At 38.4% G+C, this 26,908-nt stretch overlaps 2 protein-coding genes and 1 long non-coding RNA gene across 7 annotated transcripts in view; 2 read left to right on the forward strand and 1 right to left on the reverse strand.

Moving 5' to 3' along the window:
* Positions 1-26,908, reverse strand: part of cv-c (crossveinless c) — a 346,801-nt gene that overhangs the window by 289,271 nt on the left and 30,622 nt on the right. The window lies entirely within an intron of this gene.
* Positions 1-26,908, forward strand: part of LOC138403852 (uncharacterized) — a 365,474-nt gene that overhangs the window by 142,534 nt on the left and 196,032 nt on the right. The gene's annotated exons all lie outside the window — the stretch shown is intronic.
* Positions 10,394-13,185, forward strand: LOC138403847 (uncharacterized). The gene is made up of 2 exons (XM_069505921.1): positions 10,394-10,811; positions 10,847-13,185. The coding sequence occupies exon 2, from the start codon at positions 10,914-10,916 to the stop codon at positions 11,799-11,801; it is 888 nt and encodes a 295-aa protein (XP_069362022.1). The 5' UTR covers positions 10,394-10,811; positions 10,847-10,913; the 3' UTR covers positions 11,802-13,185.

A 26,908-nucleotide genomic window follows, 5' to 3' on the forward strand; every position in this document is an offset into this window, starting at 1 on the left:
GACCTACAAATTCTTGAAAGGCCCGGCAACGCAGTAACTGCAGCTCGTGCCAGCAACGCACAGGACAGCAAATATCTTTCTTATGCATGTCACAATATTGTATATCAAATACAAATACAAATACAAATTTCTTTATTTCTTTATCAAATCTTTGAAAAGAGCAACCGCCGAGTTTCTTGTTGGTTCTTCTCGGTAGGAAGGGCATTCCGAACCAGTGGTAGATGCCTCTGAAGATTCAAAAAAAATTTAAGTTGAATAAAAAATATTTTTATTTTATTTTATTGGCGGTTCTTCTGGTGCTGCAAATTTTCATCACTTAACATCAGCGCCCCGCCTGCTCGTTTGCTCGCTATTTTTATTTAATGAGGATAAAAGTCCAGTTGGCAGCCCTGTAAGTCCACTTTCGGTAAGTAAACATTCAGTAACTACTTGCCGCAAGCGAAACGATGAGCAAACACCGAGCGGCAGCGAATGGTAAAGCGTTATGACGCCATTTTAAATATTAAACGAGCCGCCAGTGTCGGGGGTGCATTATAATTTTCCCTTACTTCCTCAAATATTTTTTTGTTAATTTAATGCTCGGAGATTATTTGAAAAAAGGAGATCCGTAGAAGCACCAGAGTAACTGATATATTGCTCAACGGTTTGCGAAGCTGATGTGGCAACGGGCGGGGCGCACAGTTCGAGAAACAGGAGGATCATCATCATCATCATCAACGGCATCAACTATTGAACACGGTTTCTTCTCAAAATGAGAACGTTTAAGGTCAAGTCCGCCAAGCTGACCAAGTGTGGATTTATATACAAATAAAAATATATATTACAAAGTACAGTGTTATATCGTTTACGATGGTACGGAATCCTTCGTGTCCGAGTCCCACTCGCACTTGACCGGTTTGTTCAATTTGTACTAACATCTATGAAAATTGATATTTAGTCTGTCACATGAAGAAATACGTGTTTCACGATTTTTTGACTCGAGCGAAGCCGGGGCGGGTCAGCTAGTAAGTAAATATTTTGCTTGAACATAATAACAGTGAAGTCACTTACGCTATTTTTCTTATCAAGTGTCATCGTGCATCGTCATGGGAGAGTGAACGCGCTAGATAAAATACCTACATTTCTTCGCCGTGCGTGGGAACATTGATTTTCTTTCTCTGTTTAACATTTACACATCTTAAATTACTTACATGGTAAAAAAAAGTATGACTATCACATATAATTTTTAGCAAGATTAAACTTTTCCATAATATCATATTATCTCTGTCTATAGAAGAGCCCTCTCTCTGTTAAAATTTCAACTCTCTACCTATTACGGTTTATGAGATACAGCCTGCTGACAGACAGACAGACGGTTAAGATATCCGTCTCCTATTCCTCCTGAATCGGGGGTTCGATCCTGGGCACGCACCTCTAACTTTACTGAGTAATGTGCGTTTTAAGTAATTAAATCAGTTGCTTTAACGGCGAAGGAAAACATCGCTAGAAAACCTGTAGATATAGTTCTTACATTTCACAAAGGCCACTGGGCACTGACTCATGCTTGTGTTTAATTCGTATCAGTATACGTAACGTACACTAAATATGTGCGCACACTTACGCAATGACCATGTAAACGACGTTACCACAAGTAAAGTTCAGTAGCCTTCGTGAATTGCAAGACCTGTACATGCCAGAGAGTTCTGTGTTCGCCATGTGTCCAGCAATCCGCACTTGATCAGCGTTGCGGACTAGGACACAGTTTAAAAAAACATAAAGCCCGATTCACATTGTAGACATGTCCTGGATACATATTTACATTTTACATGCTCACTAGCTGCCCATATAAACACATGAGTCAGCGTAGATAACAGGTATTTTTATCAAGAACCCATGTCGACTTTGTCAAAGGTCGGTACACCGGATTCCTTCAAACTGGTTGGTGCTCATTTTGCCGTTTCAAAACTAGCTTTAAGGTCTGGACAGATGCAAAGCGTTACACGGTTGAACGTCATACTGTGGTTCGATTGCAGTTGAATGACAGCTACAATGTCACGATCACAATCACCTCCGATTGGTTGAAGCTCGCTGCGATTGGCTGCAATGCATTGTTGCAACAAGAATACCTTAAATTCAGCCAATGAGATTATTGCGATTGTAATAATGATTGATGGAGCTTTTCCGGTATCGACCTGCTGAAAGCTTACTTAGACGCACTGACTTCTACCACAGTTCACCAAAGGTTTGAAATTTAAAACAAAACCTTGAGACGTTACCTGTCAAATGTAGGCTCAAGCTATGAAACGATTAGGTGCACACACGTGTGACATGACACGAGCCGTCGGTGACAGCGTGGAAAAGTTTTTTTTAATACATATATAAATCTCTGATTTCACGTCACCCCTAGTGCTTACATACCTAATATTTGACAAATGTCGATTCAGGATCAAACCAAGAGCGAGTCTCTTCAAAGCATGATTGTCGTCAAGCGCAAGGCTATATTGCAATATAAAAAATATCACTTCGTGGTGACCACAACCGCTTTGCCAGGAGTATTATGAAGGAGAATAAGAAGATGTTCTCTCCGCAGTGTGAACTTAAAAACTTAAGGGCCCGCTATCGCTTGAACTATGAAATTCTATATTCGTATTGACCTTTAATGTATCATATTTACAAAATCTATTTTATTTATTTTGTAGTGTCCAATCTCCCGCACCAAGTTTTAATTAAATAAATAACAGACTCAACTTCGAAGCCCTAAATCTGTCCTTGAAAATCATCTAATGAACTGAAAAAAAAACCTGAATATTAGAAATATAGTCTTATTGACTTATAATGTACTAGAATATGGACTTTAATCACATTACTGAGTAAAAAAAAAGAACTAATGCCAATTTTCACAAATTATATGGCTAGTTTAAGACAACTTTTTGTATTGAATAAACATAAATTCAACCACAAATTTATATTAAAATAAACTATGTTCTTTAACAAATCTATTTGTATAGCTTTGGTAACAATCCATTTATTTGATCAAGCATAAAAAAAATATAAACATCACTCTAAATTGCAATAAATAGTCACGCAATGGCTTCGTTCGTATGGCCGAGCGTAAATTTGTAAACCTCCTCTTAAAAACCGCATGTCGCTGCGATCACGCGCTGTGTCTGTCAGACCTTTATCTCTCGACGAGCGTTTTTACTCGTTTTTCAGCTCCTTAATGTCATAGTATAGATGACCTTGGTGCAAAACGAAAACAAGCAAGGTTGGGCAAGGCTTTTGATTCAAAAAAGGTAAACTAAGTTTGGAACTTGTTTTGAATCTACCTACGTAGGTACCTTATACGTCTAAATACAGTCCACTTTGTATAGTTATCTTACATTGAAAGTTGAAAATAGCATTATTTGTTCATGAACACATTTTAATTTTTTTCTTGTGATGTACAAATTCATGATTTTTAGATTTTCTCCTCATGTCAGCTATAAGACCTACCTTCATGATTCTAGGTCAACGGGGGAACCCTATAAGTTTCTTGACAGACAGACAGACGTGACCAAGTGATCTTATAAGGGTTCCGTTTTTCCTTTTGAGGTACGGAACCCTAAAAATTGAGTAAGTAATGCATTAATTAATGAATATTATCCCAAATAAAGCCAACTACTAATTAGTACGGATCCTTATCAACCCTCAGGAAGATATCAAAGAAATTATAGCACTATAACACCATAGGGGCATATCTCATGAAATTAATCTATTATTTGAACAATGGGGAGCCGCCGGTCTCAGCTGTACTAACCGTATATGCAGTTAGGGTAACCATTTATTTTGAAAATCACTGCCCATAATATTATTATAAATGCGAAAGTGTTTCTTTGTTTGTTGGTTTATTGGCTTGTCCTTCAATCAAGTCGCAACCGAACAACGGATCGACATGATTTTTGCATGGGTACAGAAAGACCTGTGAGAGTGACATACGCTACTTTTTATTCCGGAAAATCAATGAGTTCTAATGAGATTTTTAAAATCTAAATCAACACGGATGAAGTCGCGAACATCAGCTAGTGTCAATAAAAGTAAATACTATTACACAAATAAGTCAAAACATTAATATATTTAGTCTTTAAGGCTACGTAAAATCAAGAATTACTTCGGAGTTTCTCAAAGTTTAATAAACACTTTAATAAAATATAAAATAGTAAATAATTATTTGGTTAAGTTTTCGCCATTATAAACTAAACCAAATATAGGTCATATTTTGAAGATTTGAATCTAAACGTTCAAAGTTTGTGAATACTTATTCAAAATCCTATTAGGTACGATGCTAAGGATAAAGAGCGTGGGAACTGGGAGTAAACTCTTAGCTATATTAAACACGATGTAACCAGAACGCTAGCTTACTTAGCGTTATTGTTATACTACCTAAACCCAATCCAATACCAGTTATCATTTGCCTCATTTTGTAGTTTTAGTGATTTAGTATTTTTCAAACCAGCAATGTATAGCTTACAAAACTCGGGTCAATTCCCCGCCTACGACGTAGCATTGACTCCGAGTGGCCTACTTACGCAACGTTTTTTTGACCTCTAGCGTCACTCAGATGTTTTATTTGCAATATATCGTAAACTTTTACAAAATTATATCAGTAGTATCATATCAGTAATCATCAGTACTATCAGCTGTTTTCGTTATTGCCAGCGTTCTGGTTATAAGTATCCTGTATTAAAGTTGCCATTATTCTCGTGAGATGGTGGATACCCATTTGTTTTATCTAATCGATAGTTATATTATAATTAAATTTAAATATTTATAAATTTTATAACCTTTACGTTAGGCGTTGAGAAGCAATTGTAATTATGTAAATCTATAAATAACTTACTTACGAGTATCTATTTTGAAGTTAGTTTACCTAAGAGCTTGTTTGAAACTGAATTCCTATAGTTTATTAAATCTAGATAATATAAATTTATGTTAGTTTATTATGCTGCTTTTATCCACGGTCCAAGGTTGTATAGATTTGGCCTGCGACCTCCGCATTCCAGGAATCGTAATCGTTAAGATAAGAACCGGAGTGACTTATTTTATGGTCACCCTAACCGTTTGCTACCGGCAACAGTAACTTCATGCTATTCTGTCTTTATCATTAATAAACACGCCTAAGAGACAATCTGGGACTCTTGTTCGATGTCAACAGATATGCGTATAGATCGTATGTTATGGTCATTTTATATTTCTGCTGCTACATGTTGACGTCATTTTTAATAGAAGTATGGTTTTAACGGCTTCGGCTCCTTCTAGGTGTGCTATATTAAGCTATAATATTTCAATCGTAATAACTATATAGGTTGACTGAAATCCGAATGGTCATAGATTTTACTTACACACGTTGAACTACCTACTGTCGTACCCTCGATTACTTTAAGGTTTACGCTAAAATAATTAAAGGGAAATCAGTAATTCTGATTGACTTAGTATTATTTTTTATTAAAAAATGCTCTGAAACTCAATTCATGGAAAAACTATTAACAACTATTGAAATACACTCAAACAAAATATAATTCGTCACTACAATGCAATCACAGAAAACACTATAGATTTTCTATATCAGTAACACTATGGTCAATGTATAAGTAGAAAATATATATAAAACACACTTATAATACCTACCTGTATACTTTTAATTCTCAATTGTCGTAATATGGCTCTACATACTGTTTTTTCACCGGGCGGTCTAGTGCTTTGGCAAACGGGATTTGTACGTTACACCACATAACAAGTCCCCTTCAAGAGAGAGGTTATTGATTTTTGTACGAAATGAAACAACCCGCGTTATCTTATCTACACACCTTTTGCCAGTCAGATGAACAAATATTTAGTACCACCACTGCATTTACCGTCATTTCCTTATGCTTGCTTTACACAGAAAACATCATAAAAAAAATTATGACTAATTTTTTTTTTCTTAACGAATTTTGAAACATGCTCTAATGTGTCGTTGAAACCTTCGAGTGCGTAATCAACGCGCGATTATTTATGTAGGTACTAATCTGTTAGGTACTGTACCTTTATACTCGTGTTTTAGGCATCAGTGTTCTCCCCTTACAGACTAGCATATTAAAAACAATAAAGGAAATTCATAAAAATATAATTCAAAAGCAAATATGAAGTTTAATATACATATACCTACATATTATATACATACTAAACTAGATGAACTCTCTGGGATATAAACCATATCTTTAGGGATAAACTAAAACGTGGTAAAAGTAAGTGGTTTCTATATTATGCCCCATCACTAACACTGTATTTTTTTCAGTCACTTTAGTTACAAAAAAATTACTGGCTATTGACTTTCTAAAACTAACCTTCATACTTATTTATTGAGAAAACAATACGAGAATGGCGACCTCGCACCGGAAGACGCAGCGTTGGAAGACCCCCTACTAGGTGGATGGACGACATCAGACGAGTAGCAGGGAGCCGCTGGATTCAGGCGGCGCATGACCGTGGCGTGTGGAAGTCCCTACAAGAGACCTATGTCCAGCAGTGGACGTCTATCGGTTGATGATGAGCGATCACATAATGTAACTTTTCTTTACTACCCTTTGAAGAATATTCTACAGTCTAGCAGATGCTTACTTATATTTTATTCTTGTGCCTATTTTCTTTAGAACTAGATTTAATTACCTATTAACAATTGCTTTGAAATAACATAATGAATGGGTCTCCCACTTAAAAACTATTGCTTAATAGCTAAGTAATTTCCACTTCACTTACACTACACTTAATTATTTCAAACGAAGAAATAATTGCTTTAAAATCGGCAGCTGTCGAGTTATATTCATCGAAATGCTTATAATAAAACTTCACACAGTTTAATAGGCGAAGAGCTGGTTATCTTTATCAGTAAGTAACTTAATCTACTTAGGTACTTCTTATCCCTACCAATATTATGAATGCGAAAGTGTGTTTGTTTGTTTGTTGGTTTGTCCTTCAATCACATCGCAACGAAACAACGGATCTACTTGATTTTTTGCATGGGTATAGTTAGACACCTGGAGAGTAACATAGGCTACTTTTTATACCGGGACTTTTTATACATGAGGAGAAAAACCTAAATCCACACGGACGAAGTCGTGGACCTACCGCGAACTATACTGACTTTTAACTTTTAAACTAGACGAACTTCAAGAAACAAGTCCCTCTTTGAATACAAGTACCTAAAGCCTGACCGCAACAAAACCTTCCCTTCGCCAAATTAAACATTAATTAGGTACGAGGCCGTTACATTAGGATTTACAGCTATTGCGGCTATAGGCTAAGATCTTGTTACCTACTTATAAATTGATTAAGTTTTTCACCAGCCCACTACTAAAAACGGATCGCTCCTCAGAACGAAAAGGGCTTAGGCCGTAGTATATCTGGCCAAGTGCGGATTGACGAACAAAATATATTGAGAACATTATGGAGGCATGCAGTTATCCTCACAAATTGCTTAAAAAAAGTCAAAACAAAATTTGTAATTAAAGTAAATAATAAACAAAGGGCATAAAAACTGGTGAGCTCTTAGACTAGTTCATTTTTGTATACCCCCCCCCCCCCCCCCCCCTTCCGTAAGTAGAAATTATTATGAGCGCCTTTTTCGGTAATAAAGGAAAGCAAATTGTTTAAATTTATAATAAGTCAACATTTTTTATGATAATTTTATTCTGTAACCTTGTCTAATAACTTTTGCCTTTAATAAAAAATACCACCTTAAATTGCCTCCATAGCTAAACTAAAGTGAAAATAATAATTATAAGGATTAATAAATAATGTGCATTGTAATTTTGATTTTAGACCTATAATTTAGTAGAAACTTTTGACCTACAGGATCCTGGGTGCGTTTTGATTAGTTAAATACTTATCATTTTTTTTTTCACGGTGAGGGAAAACATCGTTAGAAAACCTACATGCCTGACAGTTCTCCATAAGGTTCTCAAAGATGCGTGAAGTCTACCAATCTGCACTTAGCCAGCGTTGTGTACTACGGTCTAACCCACGTCTGTGGCCTTCTCAGTCTGAGAGGAGAATTGCGCACAGAAGTAAGCCAGCGATGGATTGTTGTCTAATGATCTACACTAATATTATAAAGAGGAGAGATTTGTATTTTTGTATGTTTGTAATGAATAAACTCAAAACTACTGGACCGATTTAAAAAATTCTTTTACCTTAGAAAGCTACATTATTCCCGAGTGACATAGGCTATTTTTTAAATAACAAAGCCATACGAAAAATATTGTAATAAGCTATATCCGTGCGAAGCCTGGGTGGGTCGCTAGTGACTAATAAAATTGTAATTTTCAAAATTATTTCCCCGAATAAATAAATAATGTGTACGCGGCCGAAAGTGATGAACATCGGCCTTTAGAATGACATTTCCGGTTTGTAGAGCGTTGTCTCTGTCACTCATACCCATATGACGTTTTGTCAGTCTCAACGACCGAGACAGTGCTCTACAAATCTGCTATCTCCTTCTAAAGATCGATGCTCATCACTTTTGGCCGCGTACTGTACAATACGCTAAAACATTGAATCACTTTGAGCCTCAATAGCTCAACCGGTATAGGAGTGGACTGAAAACCGAAAGGTCGACGGTTCAAATCCCGCCCGTTGCACTATTTTCGTACCTACTCCTAGCACAAGCCTGACGCTTAATTGGAGAGGAAAGGGGAATATTAGTCATTTAATACGGCTAATATTCTTTTATAAAAATTAAAAAACAAAAAAATTTGAAAGTTGGGTAAACAATCGCAAAAGCAACACCTACGTAATAGCCTTCGGTGATCAGTTTCTAACTTTGTAAGAGCTATTATGGTGAAATCGTGGATACCCATTGCGGTAACCGTGTCGCCATTGAACGCCGCGGTCAAAGGGTGCCACCATAGCCGGCCACTACTTTAATGGCTGAAATTTGAGAGGGTTGCCATGCTAACATGAAAAAGAAAAGAATTTCCAAAAAAAAAAACCGGTCAAATGCGAGTCGGACTCGCACACGAAGATTCCTTAAATACATTTTACTTTTTTGTGATGTAACCACAATTTTACGGTTTTCGGATTTTTTCCTTTACTCGTGTAAAGTCATAATATTGTGCCGCCTAGACCTATTACTTGTTATCTCCCAAACCCACCATGATCCAAACACACATCCAAACAATCGTTCCTCCCAATACGCAGAAACTTTTAGCTTTTATAAAACAACGAAGGTCTGGCTCGCGCTGGCTCTCTCTCTCTCTATAAGGACATTCAATGTTCGCATTCAATGAAACCTACTTACTCCTACCTACGTATTCCACAAAAAAAAACTTCTTCAGGAAAGAAGAATTAATGCTGTAACAATTTCGTTCATAATGTGTAGAATATGAAGAAACTAGTAATATTTTATACGTTTTAAGATATAGAATGACGCGTCCTGAAAAATTCGTAAAACATGGTGACACTAATTTATACCATTGATTTCTAGATATGGCGGGTATAGAATCAGGACTTCTAGGTTGGAATGGGTATAATTACTTGAACCTTTTTAGTGAATTAAAACCAGGCGGGTATGGGTACGCCTAGGGAACTAACTATTAACGAGTTCCTATCGAATACAAGTTAGTAGAATTCAATTGGAGAAAACACTGGTCTGAACTGCCATATCTACTCCTTTTAGGGAAGTGCATACTATCTTAGACTGAGCGTTTTCCTACACGCTACGCTCATAATGTCGCATAACAATGTAAGGGAAATTAACAACTTACTTTTCACTCACTTTTAATAGTAGTAAACTATTAGTAGTAGTAGTAGTAGCGAAGCCGCGGGGATCAGCTAGTCTAAATATATAAAAAGAAAAGGTGACTGACTGACTGATCTATCAACGCACAGCTCAAACTACTGGCCGGATCAGGCTGAAATTTGGCATGCAGATAGCTATAATGACGTAAGAAAGGATTTTTGAAAATTCAACCCCTGAGGGGGTGAAATAGGGTTTTGAAATTTGTGTAGTCCACGCGGACGAAGTCGCGGGGATAAGCTAGTTAGTAGACAAAATGGTATTGTAAAGGTCATTGACCCGTTTAATTTAAGTACAAAATAGGTATCATGTTACTGTTATGAATAAACCATCGCACTTTTGCTGCCGCTGCAATATATTAAGGCAAGTGCTTACCTAGTGTCATACCCCACCATGCAGCTTCGTATGTATGCAAAACACTTACCTTAAATTATAAAATAAGCTGTGTTAGCCCAGTGGTTAGGACGTCCGCCTTCTAATCGCAGGTCGGGGTTCGATCCCGATATTTGTTTGATTGTCCTTCAATCATGCCGCGATGGGGAAAGGGATCGTGCGACGTAATTTATTGCATGGCGAATGGCGATAGTAACATACGTATATGGGGATCTTTCACACACTTTCAAACAAACATACTATCATACATACATACTAAAATTCACATACACAAACTACAAACAAACACACCTTTCATATATAGACCGCAGGTCGCGTGCAGAGCTAGTATGCGCGCCGCCGCCGCTCCTGTATGAAATTAACTACATAAACCGGTTCGTGTGACGTCCCGCCTGCACCCGCCTGCGCCCGCGCATCGAATATCGATGCCGACCTAATAAATTGCAACCCGCCAGTCTGTTCCAACGCGCCACTGCGACACCGTGTCCACGCATGTTCAGTGGCCGCACGCCAGACACGCGTTATAATAATTTAATTTTGCTTTTATCGAACCGCGGGCCTTTTGCTATTCTTCGAGTTTGTTGTATATATAGTTACGTTGTAAATAGTATAATATCTTTGTGTGTACGTACAAATTCACAAGAAATACAGATCGGTGGTTAGAAGAAGAATACGGGATTTCATTTACCCACACCTCACGCACCACCATAAACTGGTGACCCCGCGAACAATGGCTGCGCCGGAAGCCAACCTTGAAGATAGCGATAGTGGATCCGATGTGACGGTGAGATCCGACGGTGGGGAACACGTTACAGTACGCCCACGAAAAAAACGTGCCCCGTCGGAATATATGAAAATCCGGATACCACCCTTCTGGCCAGAAGACCCGGAGCTATGGTTCGCACAAATAGAGGGCCAGTTCGAGATCGCAGGAGTGGTGTCTGAAAACACCAAATTTTATTACATTACTAGCAACCTTAGCAGTCAATACTCCAAGGAAGTGAAGGACATAATTACCTCACCACCCGACAGGAACAGGTACACTAAATTAAAGGAGGAACTGATAAAGAGGCTGTCTGCATCGCGTGACCGGAAGATCCAACAACTCCTCAAACACGAGGAACTGGGCAACCGGAAGCCATCGCAGTTCCTGCGCCACTTGCTAGGCTTAGCTGGATCTTCCGTGCCCGAAGATTTCATCAAGAGCATCTGGTGCAGCAGACTTCCCGCCAGCATCCAGACCCTCATAGCATCCCAACCAGCAGGATCTCTCGAGGATTTGGCGGACTTGGCCGACCGCGTTTGTGATATTGTCTCGCCAGTTCCGCAGGTTTCCACCTCCACTGCCGCTCCGGCAGCTTCAGTCCATAGCGTCGAGTCCATGGCGTTAGAGATAGCCGAACTAAAGGAGGCAGTCAAAAACCTAACCATGCAGCTGAACAGACAAAACAGACAGTCCCGGCAGAGAGAGCGTTCCACCAGTAATCGGCGCAACCGCTCCCAGTCAAGCTACAGGAAGTACCCAGAGTGTTGGTACCATGCCAAGTTCGGGTCAAAAGCGACGAAATGCGTCAAACCCTGCAACTTCGCCTCGGGAAACCAACAGAGCGGTCGGTAATGGCGGCCGACGACCGCTCACCTACGTCACCGGGTCGCCTGTTCATCACCGACTGCAACTCAAAAATAGACTTTTTAGTGGATACCGGTAGTGATGTGTGCGTTTTCCCACGTAGTGCGTTTCGTGACCGACGAGCTAAGACGACGTTTCAACTCACGGCGGCAAACGGTAGTGTAATAGAAACCTACGGGTATGTACATTTAAAGTTAAATTTCAATTTACGCCGGAACTTTACTTGGAATTTTATCGTAGCCGATGTAACGAGAGCCATTATTGGCGTAGACTTTTTGTGTTATTATAATCTTATAGTAGATGTTAAAAATAAGCGTTTAATCGATAACACAACATCATTGTCGACTATTGTTTTTATAGATAAGAATGTTAATAATATTAATTCTGTAAAAATTCCTTCTGGCGACACACGATACCATTCCATTCTAGCTAAATATCCGGAAATAACAAGACCGGCCGGCGCGCCTACCACCACTATACACAATACACTACACTACATACGCACTACACCCGGTCCCCCGATATCATGTTCCCCTCGCAGGTTAGCCCCGGACAGATTAAAAATCGCGAAGCAGGAATTCGAGCAAATGCTGAGCAACGGGACCGCACGACCGTCCGAGAGTGCCTGGTCATCTCCCCTGCACCTAGCCGCTAAGAAAGACAACGGCTGGCGGCCATGCGGGGACTACAGGCAGCTCAACGCACGTACCATCCCAGATAAGTACCCAATAAAACATATCCACGACTTCGCTCATAGTATATCAGGATGTAAAGTATTTTCTACTATCGACTTAGTCAAGGCCTATAACCAGATCCCAGTGTTTGAAGAGGATATCCCAAAAACGGCGATTACAACCCCATTCGGACTTTATGAATTCCCATTTATGACCTTTGGCCTCCGAAATGCGGGTCAAACTTTTCAAAGATTTGTAGACGAAATGACCAGAGGGCTTAATTTTTGCTATTGTTATTTGGATGATTTTTTAGTATTTTCTAGGGACGCCACAGAACACGAAAATCATTTAGAAATACTTTTCGATAGAATGAAAAAATATGGTGTCTTAGTAAACACTTCCAAGTGTGTTTTTGGCGCTTCGGAGGTTCAATTTCTAGGGTACCACATTTCTGCAGCAGGTACTAAGCCACTCGAGTCCAAAGTCCAAGCTATTAAGGAATTTCCTATACCAAAGACTATTAAATCACTTAGGCGATTTTTAGGCATGATCAATTTTTATCGGCGATTCATACCTAACGCCGCAAAAATTCAAGCCCCTTTAAACGCCCTACTCTCTGGTTCAGTTAAACCCTCACATCCAGTAGACTTGACAGGCGACGCCCTAACAGCTTTTGAGCAATCCAAGGACAGTCTTTGTAACGCCGCCTTATTAGCACACCCCGACTGCGAAGCCAAGCTCGCTCTTGTCACAGACGCATCTGACTTAGCGTTGGGTGCCGTGCTACAGCAATACAAAGATAACGCCTGGCAACCTCTTGCATTTTTTTCACGGAAGCTTAGCCCTTCACAGCAAAAGTACTCGCCCTACGACCGCGAGCTACTCGCGATATATGAAGGGATAAAATACTTCCGCCATATGCTCGAGGCTAGACACTTCGTAGTCTATACTGACCATAAGCCTTTATGTTATGCATTCCACACACGGAAGAATAACTGTTCGCCGCGTCAGTATAGGCACCTGGACTTCATATCTCAATTCACGAGCGACATTCGTCATATATCCGGCAAGGACAACGTTGTCGCAGACACCTTGTCCCGTGTAGATGGAATACAAAGTCCAGTTGACCTCGAAGTACTTGCCAAAGCTCAATCGGAAGACTCCGAACTTTTACAACTTCTTAACGAAGAATCTTCACTTCGTTTCGACAAAATAAAGGAACCTGGAAGCGATGTCGAATTATTCTGCGACGTAAGCACTGGCACACCCAGACCTTTCGTTCCCTTATCCTTACGTAAGCAAGTCTTCGACAGCCTTCATGGCTTAAGTCATCCTGGCGCAAACGCTACCGCTAAACTCATTGCACAGCGATTCGTTTGGCCAGCCATCAGGAAGGACTGCCGAGAATGGTCGCGCACGTGTTTGTCTTGCCAGCGCTCCAAGGTACACCGTCATGTGTCAGCACCTTTAGGCACATTCGAATTACCTCGAGCCAGGTTTTCTTTCGTACATATCGACCTTATTGGTCCACTTCCTTATTCGAACGGTTTCCGTTATTGCTTAACAGCAGTGGACCGATTTACGAGATGGCCAGAGGTAATTCCTATAGTGGATATCACGGCTGAAACGGTGGCCAAGGCATTCTTATCAGGTTGGATCGCTAGACACGGCAGTCCGACCTTTGTCGTCACAGATAGGGGGGGGCAATTCCAATCGGAACTATTCAGCTACTTGTCCAAGATAGCTGGATTCAAGCACCGTCAAACCACGGCTTATCACCCCGCCTGCAACGGCCTCGTGGAAAGATTCCATCGCCAGCTAAAAACCGCTATTACATGCCATGCCGATAGTAACTGGACAGAATCATTACCACTAGTGCTATTAGGCATACGAAGTGCCTTTAAAGCTGATCTGCAGTGTTCTTCAGCAGAACTCGTCTATGGAGAGCCATTAAGACTCCCAGGCGAATTCTTTGACAGTAAAACAAACACTACAACAGACATAACTGACTTTACAGCCAGAATGCGTTCATTTTGTCAACGACTACAACCTTGCCCCGCTTCGCGCCATAACAAAAATAAAACATTTGTTTATAAGGATCTTGCCACTGCTAGTCACGTCTTCATCAGAGAAGACGCGGTAAAAAGTACTTTCCATCCTGCATACTCCGGCCCCCACGAAGTCATCGAAAGAAGGGATAAAGCATTTAAGGTAAGGATGAAAGGCAAAGAGGTGACAGTTTCAATAGACCGCCTGAAACCGGCCTATATACTGAACACCGATCCGCCTCACACTACACGCACTGAAAGTAGTCCTCCAGTCACCGATAACTCAACGGGTAACAGCTCGGACTTACCTCGAACAACAAGGTCCGGTAGACACGTTAACTTCCCAGACTTTTATCGTCCGTAAGTACGGCCTCCCGGGGGGGGAGTGATATGGGGATCTTTCACACACTTTCAAACAAACATACTATCATACATACATACTAAAATTCACATACACAAACTACAAACAAACACACCTTTCATATATAGACCGCAGGTCGCGTGCAGAGCTAGTATGCGCGCCGCCGCCGCTCCTGTATGAAATTAACTACATAAACCGGTTCGTGTGACGTCCCGCCTGCACCCGCCTGCGCCCGCGCATCGAATATCGATGCCGACCTAATAAATTGCAACCCGCCAGTCTGTTCCAACGCGCCACTGCGACACCGTGTCCACGCATGTTCAGTGGCCGCACGCCAGACACGCGTTATAATAATTTAATTTTGCTTTTATCGAACCGCGGGCCTTTTGCTATTCTTCGAGTTTGTTGTATATATAGTTACGTTGTAAATAGTATAATATCTTTGTGTGTACGTACAAATTCACAAGAAATACAGATCGGTGGTTAGAAGAAGAATACGGGATTTCATTTACCCACACCTCACGCACCACCATACGTAAAATACCTGAAAAGTGACATTACATTACTTTTTATCCCGAAAAATCAAAGATTGCGTAACGGGATATAAATCATGGGGTTTGTAAAATCCAGGCGGACGAACTCACGGGTATAGTTCCCGACAGGTCGAGATGGCAATCGGGGAGGGAACACCCCGCAAACCCCCGCGCTAACCTGGTGCGAGCAAGCACAGGGCCCTGCGGATGTCCGGGGCATCCCCCCGCCTCATACCCCGATTGGCACCTCAACCTGTCGCGGAGTTATACCTATTTAGAATAAATTACTCAGAGTTTGACTTCGAGAACCAAACTATACCTTTTTAATAATGAAGTAAACGCTGGGGAGCGCTGTAGGAAAACAGCAAAAATAAAAATAAAAATTTGACTCCATCTATCTCTGTTCCGTACACCATGTAAAGGCATAATCTGTAGTACAAGAATATATCAAAGTCAGTCTACATTACGGCCTACATCATATTCGCGTGTTGTACTTTCTTTGTACCGATATTATGCGTGCTTTAGTTTAGTGTAACAATTAGTCACTTCACTTCATTCGAAACTAATTACTCTTGTACACAAATTAATAACTAAAGTTGCACGTTTAACATTAATCTAAATATATAAAAGGAAAAGGTGACTGACTGACTGACTGACTGACTGACTGACTGACTGACTGACTGACTGACTGACTGACTGACTGACTGATCTATCAACGCACAGCTCAAACTACTGGACGGATCGGGCTGAAATTTGGCATGCAGATAGCTATTATAACATAGGCATCCGCTAAGAAAGGATTTTTAAAAATTCAACCCCTAAGGGGGTAAAATAGGGGTTTGAAATTTGTGTAGTCCACGCGAACGAAGTCGCGGGCATAAGCTAGTCTATTAACTATTTTCAATCAACTATTATTATCCAAGAGAATATAGTTTTAAAGAGAGGAATCCAACATTGTCGTGGCAACCCCCTGCTAGACACCCTTAAGGCAGGGGATTGCTATGGTTCTGAATGGCTGGCAATGCATAACATGATTTTTAATACATTCTGAACAAAAAAATTAAACTATACATATACTTAGACGTAAGATTTTATATACCTTTATTACCTGTTATCTCCCAAAGCCACGATGCAATGCAAACGTCTTTTACTTAAAAGCCGTTTAAAAATGACTTAGAAACCCTTTAATTTGGTTATACCATGTATGCACGTGGGTACATACCTACGTAGATGAATACATGTGGATGAATACACGTGGATGAATAAACGTGGATGAATACACGTGGATGAAGTCGCGGGCAATGCTAGTATTATCGAGTGTATCGGTAGTTGGGTAAGTATATCGAAACACAAATATTTTATAGCCATCTGGTAGTAAAGTAAAAAGACTCTTCCGTTTTATGTATGCGCGTAAACGCGTTTTAATAGGGTTGTATATTTAACACGATAATCAACTATCGACTATAAAAATGTTCAAGGTTAAAGCATTCTAATATTATAAGTACTAGAACTGGGTAGGTACAATTTTTTTTAATAAAGAATAGTAGCCAATGATGACTAATATTCCCCTTTCCCGTCCAACTAAGCGTCAAGCTTGTGCTAGGAGTAGGTACGACAATAGTGCAACGGGTGGGGTTTGAACCGGCGGCCTTTCGGATTTCCGTCTGCTCCTCTAACCGTTGAGCTTTTGAGGCTTATGTCATGTAATATGTCTTCTCGTAAGTACTGGGAAATCCGTCAGTGCTTGAAGACCAACGTCTTCGAACAGTGCATCTAGGCAGTAATGATAAGAAAGATCAGAGTCACTCAGCGAGCGATGGAGAGAGCGATTTTTTCAGTTTCTCTACGTGATCAAATCAGAAATGTTTCAGAAATGAGGAGATCCGTAGGAAATGAGGACGAAACCTCCCGAATTGCCTCCTTTTTGGTAGTTAGTTAAAAATCCTACTAAAAGTAGGTAAGTAGGTAATCTTTAGGGTTTATTTGGGTTTACTTATGAATAATAATCATATTTAAAAATTATTATAGCTATAAACCACGCGAATGAAAACTAAAAACCCCATTTAAACGCCCGGCCCTAATAAAAAACAAGGTAAAGCCAATATTATTATTCACATTTTTTACTTACTTGAGTAGCGTAATTAAGTAACAACCGAATGACTCTGTAATCTAATTATTAGGTTAATGAACTTCTTATTTATAGACTTCGCAAGATAAAACTGGAATTAGGTAATAATTTTAATGTGTATAATAGTAATAATTGTTAGCACTAATAGAAAGAGAGAGAGCCAACGCGTGCCAGACCTTCGTTATTTTATAAAAGCTGAAAGTTTCTCCGCGTATTGTCCCCAACCAAACACAGGAATGATCCGCGACCGTAAAGTTTGGAATTTAGTGGCTTTGAAAGATAACAGGTAACAAATCTTACGTCAAAGTGTAAAAAATCTAATTATATTATATTTTCTTCGGAATAGTATTAGAATTAATCACGTCATGCATTGCTAGACACATACTGTCGACTGTTAATACTATTCCAAAGAAAAAAAAAATAGACTTTATACTTTGACGTAAGATTATTTACCTACATTTTTGTTACCTGTTATCTACTAAAGCCACCATGATCCAAACTTTATAGTCGCGGATCGTTCCTTCCTGTGTTGGGAGCAATACGCAGAGAAACTTTCAGCTTTTATAAAATAGCGAAGGTCTGGCACGCGCTGGCTCTTAGTCCATAACGTTTAATATGCGACACAGTTATCAATAAAAGATAATAAACTACTAATAGCTACTTGATCTCATTCCTCCTTCACCTTTTTATCAAGTCGGTCTGCAAGGCGCCATAATGGATTGAACTCTAACCACATACAAATATACACATACAAATTTTCGTTTTGCGAGAAAGGGATAGAAGACCCTCCCACTCCAAAATTAAAATGCCTGTAACTTTGTAAATCTTTGTTGGATTTTAATATTTTTTTCAGCGTACATCATTATTTTTATCCTAGTTTACAATAAAGTAATAATATTTAACAAATTCAAAAGTAGGAAAATACCCAATTGCAGTAGGTAATTCGGTCATATTGCAGTCACATTCATGCCACTGTGGGGCAGGTGTATTCTTTATCAACGGCATTCTTGCCCCGGTTAGCATGATAACGAGTTATGTCAACAACCGTATTATGTGATACTGCACCCACGCAGCATCTTTATCTCTCGGACCGGTTGTAAGATGTGATAATGCCCGAAATTATGAGTTAATACGCGTGGTGACTGATGATGTAATGTTTGCTTTACAATTGACTTTAAAGGACAAAACCTACGCAGGCGGGTCACCTAATGTTAAGTGATTATCGTTGCCCATGAACATTTGCAGCACCAGAGGAACCGCCAATGCGTTTCAAGCCTTTCAGGAATTTATTGGTCCGCCTCTTGAATAACCCCATGTTGTAATCTACTTCTTACTTCTGTGGTAGGTTTATATATTTAAGTACCTACCTATTATAGTTCATTACTAATATTATAAATGCGAAAGTGTGTCTGTCTCTCTGCTATAGCTTTTCATGGCCCAACAGTTTAACCGATTTCGATGAAATTTGGTACACAGTTAGCTTACATCCCGGGGAAGGACATAGGTTACTTGTTATCCCGGAAAATTAAAAATTTCCCATGGGATTTTCAAAAACCTAAATCGCCGCGGATGAAGTCGCGAGCGTCATCTATTAGTTTAACCTATAAAGCTTCGCATTGTTTATCCTAACGTCATGGAAATTTGTCAGAATAATCGGATCTGCAATCAGTTGATAATAAATAATTAACCATTATGATTTAACTTTAAACCATTAAATTAAAACTTAATGGTACTTAATTAAATCCTAATGGTCATTTTTATTATTTTGAATTACGTTTATTATTTTCCTTAATAAATTATATCAGTACATAATTTGAATACTTATGGTTATAAAACTTATTACTTGTCAATTATTTTAACGACTTAATGAAATTAATAACAAAAAGCTTTCAAGTCAAAAAGAGTCGAAGTTTATTTTACACTCACAAACTTTTTTAGTTCGATAGGACGGCAATCTGACATGAACTCTCTTGACACTTACAGGCGAATAATAATTATCACTCATGCTCAGAGCAATCTTACTCTTATCCCATCGAATTATCACGCTTACAGTCACAAAACACGACAGCAATTGGTCAGTAAGTCAGTACTGTCACAATCACTACCCAACTAAAATAATAATCGGTCGTGAATCGGGCCCTTATTGTGTAATCGCGATTCTGATTTCTAATGGCTATATATCTAATACCGGCTTCCCACGGTGCGTGATAAGTATTACGGACGAGCGCGGATCAGCCCGCACCGACGCACCATGGGAAGAGTAGCATCATAATCAACCCATTGCTGGCTCACTACAGAGCACGGGTCAAGCTTTCTTATCATTTAAATAATCCTTTACAATGAAATAGGATTTTTCAATAGGTTTACGTTTTATGAAAACTTTGAACGTGTTGAGAGACATCTCCAATATGTCTTCTGGGAGCTTATTATAAATAAATTAATTGCTAAGTTTACTTAGCCTAGAAGGTGTCGCAGTCGTACACGTCGTCGTCGTCGTCCGAGCCTTGTGCACGGTGCGTGGCTGTACGTGATCGTCGGTTGTGCGTGATAATCCGCACAATCACGCACCGTGGGAAGCCGGTATTACTGAGATGTTGAGCAATAATCTCTGTGATTGCACGAGCGTGTGTGGTAGCTCTGACGCGATGATATCATGAAGATAAAAGTTTGGGACTCCGTTTACACTATGACGCATCGACTTCCGAACGGAAATATCGAATTACCTACTTGCATACCTTTTGATTGTATGATTTGGCAAATTACATTAATTACTTATATTACCTATGTACTTGTCGGATTGCTGTTATTCATTCTAGTATCAATTTACGTAATAAATAATAATTTAAGTAAATATTTAAAGCACGATTACAACCAAGCAAGATTGGAATACACCTACCATCTTACAAAACCTCCTCCTTTTCTGGAAATTAGTTCAAAATAAGCTATGCCACTTGTTACTTCCAATCAAAAAATTTGTCATCAATTTCCTTAAGTGTTATGGTTAAAGTGAACTCCATCCTTGATCATAATTATTATATTGTACTACAGTTATTTTTTAGATAAAAGTAAGTGCCTTATCTACCGAATTAAGTTTAATTTTTAAATAAAAAGTAATCTCATCTAATAGGCAATCAATAACCTTAGAGTTCATGAATGGTTTTTGTTCAAAGCTTACTCGATTTAAGTTTTATTAAATTTTACCTACTAAGCAAAAATTGTATAAAATTTTTGATGCAAAAATATCGCTTTTTAATGAAATTTCTTTTAGTCGTGATCTCGTATTGTGAACGTACTCTCAGCCAGTGTGAATGGTTAAGCGATACTTGTCCTAAACACCGCTCAGTAATGTTAAGCACATTAACATGTGACGCAGCACTTGGCGTGGTAATACCGGTAATACTGACTGGCTCCATTCAAAGAACCCTTCCCAAAGGCGTCTCATACATATAAAACTGGCCAAGTGCGAGTCAGACTCGCGCACTGAGGGTTCCGTACTACAATCGTATTTTATCGACATTTTGCACGATAAGTCAAAAACTATTATGCCTAAATAAAATAAATAAAAATCGGTTTTAGAATGTACAAATAAAGCCCTTTCATATTATGATACCTCACTTGGTATAGTAATCTTACTTTGAAAGTTGAAAATAGCAATATTTGTTCATGACCACAATTTAATTTTTTTTGTGACATGTAACCACAAATTCACGGTTTTCAGATTTTTCCCCGAATGTCTGCTATAAAATCTACCAACCTGCCAAATTTCATGATTCTAGGTCAACGGGAAGTACCCTGTAGGTTTCTTGTACAGACCGACAGACAGACAACAAAGTGATCCTATAAGGGTTCCGTTTTTGCTTTTGAGGTACGGAACCCTAAAAATAGTAGGTATGACGTAATTGCAAAACATACAGTACCTAATTGAAAACACATACATACAGTGGCGTGCAGGTCATAGAGGCATAAATGCACTGCTTACCCCAGTTGTAATAGCTCAATGCAGATCTTACATTATATACTGCCAGTAAACAGGTTCCCCTAACTAATGCCTACCCTGGCTTCAAACCCTGTGCACGCCACTGCATACATACATAAGGTATTAGCTACACAATAAGCGGTGAAATTCTAGTGGTGAACAGGCTATATTCGGGAGGCTTGGGGTTTGATCCGTTTTATCCTCTGAGTTTTTTGAGTTAATGCATTTTGAGTAGTTAAATTATATCACTTGCTTTAAAGTGAAGGAAAATCATGAGGAAACTTGCATGCCTGAGCGTATGGCAAGTCTGCCAATCCGCACTGCACCAGCATGGTGGACTATGGCTTTAACCCTACTCATTCTGAGAGGAGATGGGTTGATCATGATGATGATGATTTAGTAATATTCTCTCCTCTTACATTCTCTTTAAATCAAATAGGTAATTATTTAGTACTAAAGGTGCATCCTATAACAATCATTATGAATATTTTATTAATAGGCCTAAGCAAAATAGTCTGCAAAGCCCGTGGGCTACTTCATCATAGGCTCAAGTTAAATGAGCGTCTTAATGTGCTATTTCTAGATTTACGAGTTCCCTGCATTTACTATTAGCTACTAGCTTAAACAACGTTAAATTAAGGTATGCATTATGCTAAACGATAAGGGTTGCCTCTCGAGATTACTAGCATTGCGCTCAATTCAATTTTACATAACTAAAATTATTTAAATTAATATATTTTGCTAAAGTATGTAGAAGTAAAAGTAAAATATTCTGTATGGTACACCAAAACCAAAACAAATAGAAATATGACAAAGATGTTTGCATGTAGGTACAATAGGCGGCCTCATCGCTAAAATAGCGATCTCTTCCAGGCAACCTTAGGGTAGAGGACAGAATAAAAATTAAATAAAGCTTAACGGACGTACTAATTCAATAAATGTAGGTTAGTTTGTGCTAGATTTTAATTTTTTTCAATTGAATTTTCTACTTCTTGCATCTTTTTCTCTTTAATATTGCTAAAAAGGACGGAAAATGTTAAATTTAGAGTCCAAATTTTACTACTCTCTAAAAATTTAAACAATAGGCTCACGACTGGCACCTAACGTCACGCGGTTTGTATTATCAACCAATAGTGAGAGAGTGTCATCCAATCGGTGAATGCGATTGTCACACTGTAGCTGGCAAATCACGCATTTATGCCTGACTTGTGCCAGCTATGTATTTAGCTTTTGCCAACCCTACAAACGCAAATTCAAAGAAATGCACTCCGCGCGATTATAACTATCAAAGAGCTTCTGCGTCGCTAATCGACTTCGCAATTAGTGGTCTAATAGCTTTTCTGATCTATGTAGGTACTTTTAGGTACTATACGTGTGATAACAGAACTCGCGTTAGTAAAATGTAGAGGTGTTCTAAATTAAAACTGCGCACCCCATTTTTATGTCATGTTACTGCTAAAGTACCTAAATCGTTAATGTCTGCATTAACTAGATAATCTTGACATTACCAATTTTAATATGTTAAAGTGGGGAATTTTAATGTAAAGTAGCAGAATTCTGAACTTCATCTAGTTAATTTTCACTTTGACATACCTACTAAACCCATAAACTGTGGAATTGTCTATTTTGAATATACACGTTCCATCGTTCCTTCATTCAGCTTCATCTACACGACTTTAGCTTCGCTACAGATTTTGGCAGCTCGCTTCATTCGCCACATCCATCTTTCGCTCCACTCAGTCTGAGATTTATAGAGCGCGCTTTGACTTTGCTCAGACTTAAGATTGAGTTAAAACGAGACAGATTTATGTGTAAGATATACATCTGTCTCGTTTTAAGTCTGTATTAAGTCTAAGGAAAGTCGGAGTGCGCTCTATAGATCTCACCCTATAAGTCTCATAGGCTAATTTCACCGAGGAGCTCCTTCAAGTAACTAACTTTTTGCACTTTAACTAACTCAGCCAATCAGGTAATCTCCAAATTTACTAGTTATTCTCAATTCTGTTTTTCCCACTTTAGCGGTAGCATACTGCATACTCAGTTACCGGGGAAAAGGGAAATTTATCATTACTTATATTCTTTAAGAAAAATGAAAATATTTTCTGAAGGTAACGACGCAATTCAATGGGTACTTACCTACTCACAATATATTTCATGCCAACGTGTTAACGTGTATATGTATTTATGTGCTGTTAAACGATGAGTGTAGAGTTTAATTAGGGTCAGTACTCAGTTCACAGAGCAAGGTCGCTTTTTGTATGACGAGTTGATGACGTTTGTTGGGAATCATAACAAGTTTTAATGAGTACCTTTGGTGCAGTGATGCTGCCTGGAAAGGAAGAGATTGCAGGTTCAATCTCCAGATACTTATGTCACGTTTTTCTAAATAGGATCACAAAGTACCTAAGGATCAATCATTATCCATGTTATTAATGCGATAGTATGTTCTTTGTTGGTTTGTCCTTCAATCATGCCGCAACGGCGCAATGGATTGACGTTATTTTAAAGACTAGGATAGTGACATAGGCTACCTACTTTTTAACCCGCAAAATTAAGTTCCCACGGGAAAGGCACGTCAGCTCCTGCGTTTAAGAACCTTATATCAGAATTCCTTACGAGATCTGTTAGTTTTAGTTTTATGTTGAGTTTCATAATTATTTTTAAAATGTCTGAGCTGTGAGCAAGCATAAGCACTTATGCTTGGAGTTTCTCTACGTAATTAAATCAAAAATGAGGAGAGGAGAACCTAAGTAACAGACATAGCTCAGCTGTGGAAGTGGAAGTGGTAATGGGCAGGGCATCTAGTCCAAAAACTGACACTTAGATGTTGGGGTCACAAGGTGCTAGAATAGCGACCTCACGCCCGACAGCACCGCGTCGGAAGACCTCTACGATATCCCCTAAACGATTCAGGCAGCTCAAGACCGTGGCGTGTGAAATTCCCTAGAACACAAGAAACTTATGTCCAGCAGTGGACACTGGACATCTATCTTTTCACGACGATGATGATGATAAGCATTTAACTATTAAGTAAGCAGAGCCGCTTACTTCATAATTTATTTAAAAAAAAACTTTAATTACACTCAGTTACATTGCAAGGTCACGTCTTTGTACGATGGTGTTTGTTGAAGAATAACAGCCAGTTGGTAGTTTGCGCCGTGAAATTATAATAATGACAATAATTATTATACAACTGTTCTTAAGAACTGTTAACTGTTAACACAGGGGACAATTCACAAAATGAATATAATTAAGGAACAAACGAATGCGACTGGCTGACGTTGTCGACCACTTAATAAGGTGATGTTGACAAAAATATTATATACAGTATTTTGTCAATCATGTTTTCCAGTAATTTTTACGGGTATTATCGGTCACAGCTAATAACTTTTGCAAAAGAAGGTATAACTTACTTGTTTTATAGGGAAACTAAAAGTGGATCTATAAACGAGACACTGGCGAAACACTCTGTGCCCAGCTGGCACACCTAAAAGCTAATAATTGGGAATTGAATTGAATTGAAAAGTGGATCTTTTTATTTTATTTTATTTTATTTTTTTCAACAGGAAATCTTACAGCTAATATGAAAAAAATGAATAGGTAAAAACAGAAGAAGATTAAAGCTAATGACAAGTTTTCACAGATAGAATAAACATAAGAATAACAAAAAAACTCGAATGGGGGAGAGAAAATTCAGGGAAAAGTAATAAAAAAACGAGATCTGGACAACGAATTATTTAACTGAAGTATGAGCGTTAAAGAATTCATTGCAGGCCAGAGCTTTCCGAATAGTGGTACCAGTGATGCAGAATAGGTCCAAATTTTTGTCATTTTTACAAATTTTATTAAACGATGAGGCAGATCTAAGCATAAACGAGTTTCTACGAAAATTGGTATGCGTATGCGGTGTGTGAAACATTGAAAAGAAAGAAAGAAGTTTTTGCAAACATTTCAATAAAAGTAAGTAAAATCCTACATAAACTCCCCTCGATTTCCCCTCGTTTACAAAAAGAAAACCAAGGTACCTGTAATGTAGGATTAGCAAGAAAATTCATCATGTTTTATTTCTCAATTTTTGCACTATAATAGTTATGTATAAGTTTAACTATATTTGCAGTCAGTATCTGCAAAGTTAAAGTTAGGTAAAAAACCACACAAAGGCGTTAAACTTTCGCCTATTTTTTGGCTTCAGACTAATAAAGATTTGCAAAAAGAAACAAAAGCCTAAAATATAATGATTATTCTGGTTCCTCACCAACATTGTTCTATATAATAATCCTACATAACTATTACACACTATAAATTGTATGTATTTTCTCGTGATGATGTGTTTAACATTTGATATCAAAGCAATTTATCTCCGTTTAAATATAAGGATGTGTGTCATGGGCGTTGAATAGCAATACTAACTAGTAACAACAAAAATAAACATGTACATAATCTTCATAGGTACTGTGCGATATATTTAGAATTCACTTATTATTATTCCACAATTGATAAAATAAATAAACCAAGAAAGCTTATAGAATTCTGCAATTACTTAATAAAATAATCTTTCTTATTTCTTTCTTTCTAAATCTCGCTTTTCAGGCAACCAATTTATGTCTTCAGATATTCATTCATTACTTTGGAAATCAAACCTTATCGTTGATTGAACTAAGCTGTTTTTAATCTTACTATAATGCTTATAAGACATGACAAAAGATCAGCTGGGTTTTTATTATCATCAATAAGGTTGTATAATTTTGTAACTTTTTGTTAGTATAAGTTATTGGAATAATTTAATTTGCAATTTTGTCTTACTGGTTTAAGACATTTATTGTTCCATAAAGGAATTTCCACTTAGATGGAACTTACAGGCTATGTTATAAAAAAGTGGGTTACAAAATTGCATCCTTACCTGTCATAATATTTATTATCTTTTCTCCTGCTAACTTACCGCATTCCATCTGAGACTGCATTACCATTTACATCCGGTGTGGTATCTATTACTTGCGCTAGAGCAGGCCTGTCCAATAAAACAGCAACTGCCATAAACTAGGTATCTTGTCTAGACAATGCTAGGACAAACACTATATCGTTATTCTTATTTTTTGTACATTTACGTTTACAACAAACAAGTGTGGCCTCCATCTGACGAGTCTGTGTTACTGATTTTAACGACTCCGTTTCCTATTAAAGAGCTCAATACTATTTGCAGTTACATTAACAATTGTTATTGTAATTTATAACTTGCAGCCTTGTAATAAAGATTCGGGAAATTATAGTAGGTGCAGATTAAAGTTGGTGAGCGCATGTGCAGCGGCCGAGTCATCATCATTACCATTAGCTGGTAGATGGGATCTCGCTGGTCTTGTATTTGGTTTAAGTGTTAC

This window comes from Maniola hyperantus, chromosome 21 (assembly GCF_902806685.2).
Source record: "Maniola hyperantus chromosome 21, iAphHyp1.2, whole genome shotgun sequence".
Classification (NCBI taxonomy): domain Eukaryota; kingdom Metazoa; phylum Arthropoda; class Insecta; order Lepidoptera; family Nymphalidae; genus Maniola; species Maniola hyperantus.